This window comes from Leptonychotes weddellii, chromosome 5 (assembly GCF_054177405.1).
Source record: "Leptonychotes weddellii isolate Sample4059 chromosome 5, ASM5417740v2, whole genome shotgun sequence".
In the NCBI taxonomy this organism is placed as follows: Eukaryota; Metazoa; Chordata; class Mammalia; order Carnivora; family Phocidae; genus Leptonychotes; species Leptonychotes weddellii.
In genome coordinates this window covers 18,068,284-18,074,650 of record NC_138373.1, presented here as the reverse complement: position 1 = coordinate 18,074,650, position 6,367 = coordinate 18,068,284, and the positions used below count along the sequence as shown (strand labels likewise).

Sequence of the window (6,367 nt, the reverse complement as noted above, 5' to 3'; positions counted from 1 at the left end):
TCCCACCAACAGTGTAGGAGGGTTCCCCTTTCTCCGCATCCCCGCCAACATCTGTCGTTTCCTGACTTGTAAATTTTAGCCATTCTGACTGGTGTGAGGTGGTATCTCATTGAGGTTTTGATTTGGATTTCCCTGATGCTGCATGCAGCTTCTCCTTTTAAGAAATGAGCATGCATAAAAAAAAAAACCCAGCAAATATAAATTGATCATTTCATCAATGATTTCAGAACAATGCCCGAAACCATGGTACCCTGAAACAGGGCTCACAAACATGAATGCTTGCAGGGAGTTAGCAGGCAAAGTGCATCATGAAGGGGGCCAGGTAAGGAATGGGGGAACTGGAGAGCACATACACCACTGAAAGGGTATATTGCCAATGCCCACTTCCACTTAATGCTTCATTGTGAGACAATGGGCCTGCTATCATTAGAGCTTCTGATATTTTCAGGAGAAGCCAGAAATCTGGACTTTTGCATAAAATCTTAAAAATCTTAAACCTTGAGAACTAAAAACGAACAAATGAATAAAACTCCCAAACCAAAACCCTTTGTAGGTAAAACACAACAAGTCTGACTTGGCATGTGAGTTATCAGTTTGCAATCTCTAGGATGAGTTCATCAACGCTTTAATATGCTAAAGAAGTTAGCACACGTAGATACATAGTTCTGGAAACGACAGGCAAATACAGTACACTCCCTCAAAAGGTAGGAGGAAGATATATACACGTATATATGGCACAGTCTGTGGTCTAACTTCTACTCTGGAACCCGCTATCTAGGGAAAACTTCCAGAATGAATATTACTGTGATCAAGAATTCAAGAGCTTGTTCCACTACTTTCTAAAGAAGCAACCTGAATCACTTCCGTGGAAACATATTACAGATATTCCCTGCTTTTCGAAAGTTCCTGTTACGCCACTTTGTTTTTACAAAAGGCATACATTAGTACCTATTTTCGCTAACTAAAAGAAATCCAAAAAAAGGATTTTCACGTTTACAAAAAACGGTGAAAAGCGCAGATACTGTTCAGTGTCTGTTTCTCAGCGAGCTGTTACGGAAGCAGTGTGCCCCTGAGCAGGGGGAATGGCACACCACAGTGGCACTGTCCCGCTAAGCACCTCAACAGAACACACTTTTCCACGTTGTGAATTCCTTGTCACCCTGGATGGCAAATCCAGAAACACCATACATTTATTGGACTAAGCTTATCAGCCAAAGTAACTGAGAGCATGTGATCCAGGGGAACTCTGAAATCCAGAAAACATTAATATTTGCAATGAATTCTATCACAATATGAATTTCAGGAAAGATAAGGAGGTTGGGTACATAGTAGTGAATTCTGCCACTTGGTGAGGGGTTGTGTAAAATCTGTCTGAGATTGGAAGTTTAAAAATAATTGTGCCATTATGGGAGAAAGGGAACTAACATTTATTGACCACCGTATGTGCTGGTCCCTTTACGCTGCCTCCTTTAACCAACACTAACAACCTTATTATTTTCCTTTTACAAATGACAGAATGGAAAGTTTGAGAAGTAACCTAACCAAGGCCACACAGATAATGGATGGCAGAGCTAGGTTTTGTGTCCGGGCTGTCTGTCTCTAAGGCCTAATCGCTTAACCTCTGTGCGTTAATGCTCCTTTCCATATTACTTGCCTAAGGACAGACAGACAGAGGTACAGAGACAGGAAGATATAAACCCAAGCCTTCTGCTGTAGGTCCAGTGATCATCCCATCCCTCTCTCTCAGCCTGACACCAGACTGCGGGGATGTAGAGATCACAGTGGACGGGGAAAGACAGGGTGTTCGATTTCCTCTTACATGACTTACTAATGTCCAGGGCAGCTAGGAAGCCTGTGCTCCCTCCTCTGTGAAATCTTATTGTTTACCACTTTCATATGCTACTTCTGTGATGCTTCACTTGTGAGCCAATTTTTTAAAGTAAATATCTTGGGGTACCTGGGTGGCTCACTTGGTTGAGCGTCTGCCTTTGGCGCAGGTCATGATCCCAGGGTCCGGGGATGGAGCCCCGCATCGGGCTCCCTGCTTAATGAGGAGTTTGCTTCTCCCTCTCACTCTCCCTCTGTGTTTTCTCTCTCTCTCTCTCAAGTAAATAAATCTTAAAAAAAATATAAAGTAAATATCTTGTTTCTCTTTCCAAACAGTTTTTAAAGTTGTTTATAGTCAGCCAAGAACACAGACACATACACACATGGCAGGACTGAAAAAACACAAGCTGGTTATGGAATGGGAGATTCTTAAATTTCACGGCATGACCTTGAGGCCAGTCCGGGCAAACTAAGTTTTCCCAGAGTCCATCTTCCCAGATGCCTTTTACTTATGCTGCACATATTCCCAACTCTTGAAGCAAATGAACACTTGCTCCCCAAATATTCCATTTATTTTCAAATACGTATTGAGGGGATCTTACTGTGAGCAAGTCATGGAGTTAGGGTTACAAAATACATGTGCAATTGTCTCTGCACTGGGAATGCTCTGAGTTCTTCTTACCATTCCTGGGTAAAGGCCAATGCTCTCTCTTTCGGTTCAGCTGCTCCTCATGTCCTGAGTGGAGGCTTCCAGCTTCCTCCAGAGACACCACCCTGGGTTGAGTCTCCACCTGCTCTGGCTGAAAGTCCGTTACCTCCCATGCTGCTCCCAGTGGGACCTGCTTCTCTGAGGGCACAGGACTGCTAACCTGGGAAATAAAGCCAATGCCATAATGGAAAGAGGGAGGAAAACAGGGCCCGATGAAGACCAAACTTCCCCCAGAAAGATATCAGAGAAGGACAGGAGATATGAGAAGGAATGAAAATTTCACTCCATGCCAAGTGGAGTCTCCAAGGGCATTGGGTAAATAGTACTGTCCAGAAGTCTAGGGATAAGGGAACAGGAGAGTGCTCTTCATTAGTATACAGAGGGGGGAAATCTATCAGGAGTAAAATACACAGCCTCCTTAGTATTAGAATAGATACTGAGTCCTCACATCTCTTAGGTTCAGAGAGCAGCAAAATAAATTCACTAGTGAACTGAAAATATAAAATTAATTTCCACATGTAGTGTCTATCCCTGACCAACACAGCAGCCTGCTGATAGTCAAATCTTTATACGAATGCAAATCCCGTGCAAGGTGAAACTGCAAATCTTGCAAATCTTGCAGGATTTCATGAGGTTAATGAAAGGGCTGTTGAAAACAACTAGAAGACCATGAAATGCCACTGACGGACGAAGATCTGGTGGTTAAACTAGAGAACAGTGACAAGGATGATGGCATCGAGGGCACCTCAGAAGATACACATTAGAATATTAAAGGACTAGAGAGGGCCCTGGGATAACTGATGAAGTTTGTGCTTTCTTTCTTTGCAAAAATAGCCCTCTTTAGAATCAGGCTGCAAGAGTCCAACCCGGCAAAGCATAATGCATTGTTCTCTCATATAATTTTTGGGAAACATTATGCCAAAGACGTGAACAAATACGTTGATGCATAATGTTTAACTTCATTTGCAAAATACTATTTCAAGCAAGATTTTTTTTTTCCTATTTAATATGAAATTCCGATCCTCTTTTAAGTTGATTCACTTTAAAGGTCTCTCATTAGTACCATTTCTCCCTCCATAATAAGCCCTATCTGCAAGGCATGCCTGTCTCCCCCGCCCCCCCCGCCCCCACCTTACCCATCTCCTTCTTTCTAAATACAACAATTTGGAAAATCCTCTCTCACCTGCTGTCTTAGTCTTCCAGTCTCTTTCTCCAAATGTATTACCAGGGCCACCGCCTCCTCTCCACTTTCCGGACACTGCTTCTGTGCCCACGCCTGAATCTTCTTCGGTAAAATGGTGAGAAACTGTTCAATCACCAGCAGCTCAAGGATCTGCTCCTTGGAACGCATTTCTGGCTTCAGCCACCGGCAGCAAAGTTCCCAGAGTTTACTGAAAGCTTCATGGGGTCCAGTCACATCCTCGTAACAGAATTGCCTGAAGCATTTGCGAAAGGTCTCGGACTCAGAGCTCTCCGATCCTTCCAGAGTGGGTTCCGCTGCCCACTCGGGGTCCTTTTCCACCTTCATTATTAAGCATTCCTCAACCTCCAGGGGAGCGTCGATCTGAGGGTCCAGGGATACAGCCATGCTCCAACCCCGGGGTCAAACTCACGTCTAGCTCAAAGTAGACTCATAAACCTCCAAGAGCTCCCTGCTTAATGATTTTGGAAGTGTGGGAGGGCAGGGAAGTGAAAAACGGCAGTGTCAGCAGGAACAGGGTACTCCGGGCTCATTAATCAAATCTATCCTAGGCGCTGGAAAAGGAGAATTTGTACCCTAAGGTCCCAAACCCGGGCTCGTCTCCAAACAAGATGTGGTTTTCCAGGGCGCATCTCTTTTAGTGCAATGTCCGAAAGAGCAAGGCCAGGGAACCGGGAGAAAATCAGGGGGGACAGAAGGAGGGGTGGGCGGGGGCGGACGTCGGGCCGGGAGGGGGCTGGGCTCCGGGGAGGCGAGGCCCCGGGTGGGTGGGGCCGGATGTGCAGGCCCCGCCCGGCCGGGGGTTTGGGGTTCCGGGTGCGAGGCTCGGCCTGGGAGGCGCGCCCAGGCCGCTGCGGGTGGCCTGTGGGGCCGGCGGTGTCCGAGGCCAGCGCCGGGCTCTTCTGGGCCCAAGGCGGTCCCAGCCGTCCTCAGGAAACCTCCGCACGCCGAGGAAAGGCCGCGAGGCGGTTCCGCCCCTGAGAGGAGAGAAGCCGCGGGGACCCAGCGAGGCCTCGCACAAGGCGGCTGTCGGCCCCGCGCGCGCGGCCTGTTCCGCTCCGCCCGCGGACTGCGCGGGGGGTGCTGGGAGCCGCGGCGACGCATGCGCCGCCCGTGACCGCGCGCCGCGGGGTCCGGGAGGCTTCCTCGCGGGCGAGGGGCTGGGGAAGAGGGCTGCGTGGTGGACTCTCGCGAGACGCGCAGCGCAGCTACTCGCCGCTGAGGGACTTTAGGAGTGAGGAGGGGCGCGGAGAAGCTTCGCGGGGCGGAGGGACACAGTCGGAGGCCGAGCAGACATTTTGCGGGAGAAGATGGAACAGTGTGGAAAAGGAGAGTGGGAGGCTTCCCTCAGCCGTGGAGTCTGGGAGGCGGGGAGACGCCTCTGAGGTGAAGGACACTACTGGGGAGGCGGCGCAAAGGCCTTTCTGTAGCGGAAAAGGGAGTGGGAGCGGGGACTCCTTTGCCTGGCGGAGGGGTCTGTCGCAGAGGGTGTGGACATCTCCGGGGCATCCTCTGAGGGCGGCGACTGTCGCGGACTGCTGCCCTCGCTGAGGGTTCCGGGCCCCGGTGTCTTCCTGTGGGAGCACCTGGGCGACCCCGTCCCGTCCCCTAGGGGGGCGCGGGGCCGCCCCATCCGTCCCTCAGGTGAGAGAGCACCTGGGGCGGCGCGGGTGTGCCCTGTTGGTTACCTCCTGTGGGGGAGCACCTGGGGCGGTCCCACCCAGGCCCCCAAGGGCGGCGCGGGGGCGCCTTGTCTGACCCCCGGTGTGGGAGCACCTGGGGCAGCCCCGTCCAGGTCCCCAGGGAAGGCGCGAGGGCGCCCCGGCTGTTCTCCACCCTCCTCCGTGGGAGCACTTGTGCTTGGCTCCATCCCGTACTCCAGGGCGGGCGAGGGGACGCCCCGTCGTCTGGGGGTCCTACTGCCCTAGCTCTGGGGAAGTTGATGTGGCTGAACGTGAACCAGGGGGGTCGGCCCAGAGTCCCCACTCCTCCCTCCCCACCCGCCACTGTGGTTGCTTGGAGGAGCTGTCCTTGCCTCCTAACTTCTGTGAAACTCAGAGCGATGCCTGCCCGCCCACCCACCCACCCCTTTATTGATGAGGTGCCAGGCAGTGTTTTAGGCACTTAGCATACATCAGTGGGCAAAACAAAAATCCCCGTTCTAGGAGTAGGTGGCCTATTAGAAAAGAAAGCTTAGTGACTTTTCTTTCTCAGCAGAAGTCTTAGATAAAACTCAATCTACAAATTCTAGCTGCCCAGAAGCTAGGAGTGTCGTTTATGTGACAGGCATTAGATGAGGGAGGGTCAGAGAGAATCTATGGGGCACCCAATGTATGCCAGGGGTTGTCTTTGCACAGTTTACTTTTCTTTCTCTTTAGTATTTTTTGAGCATCTATTTTGTGCCAGGCGTGATGATAGGTGGTGAGCAAAAGTGGGATCCATGCCACTTGCACTTCCAAATCTGCTGGGAGGGGCAGGCATTAGTCAAATAATCAAATAAGCTAAGGTACAATTGTAACTCCCACAGGTACTCCCCAGAAGAGGAACATGGTGGGAGGATCTACCTATATTAGAGGGATTTGACCTAGTCAGGAGGTCTGGGTAGGTTTCTTTAAGAAGTATTGCTAAGG

The 6,367-nt window shown here is 50.3% G+C and overlaps 1 protein-coding gene across 1 annotated transcript in view; it reads right to left on the bottom strand.

Annotated features, from left to right (window-relative positions):
• ZKSCAN2 (zinc finger with KRAB and SCAN domains 2) overlaps positions 1-4,795 on the bottom strand; it is a 19,582-nt gene extending 14,787 nt beyond the window's left edge. The window contains exons 1-2 of the mRNA XM_081819179.1: positions 3,720-4,795; positions 2,457-2,696 (exon numbers count right to left, since the gene is read on the bottom strand). Coding sequence (XP_081675305.1) covers positions 2,457-2,696; positions 3,720-4,124 — 645 coding nt within the window. The 5' untranslated portion in view covers positions 4,125-4,795. The remainder of the gene's footprint in view (positions 1-2,456; positions 2,697-3,719) is intronic.
• Between the last annotated feature and the right edge of the window lie 1,572 nt (positions 4,796-6,367).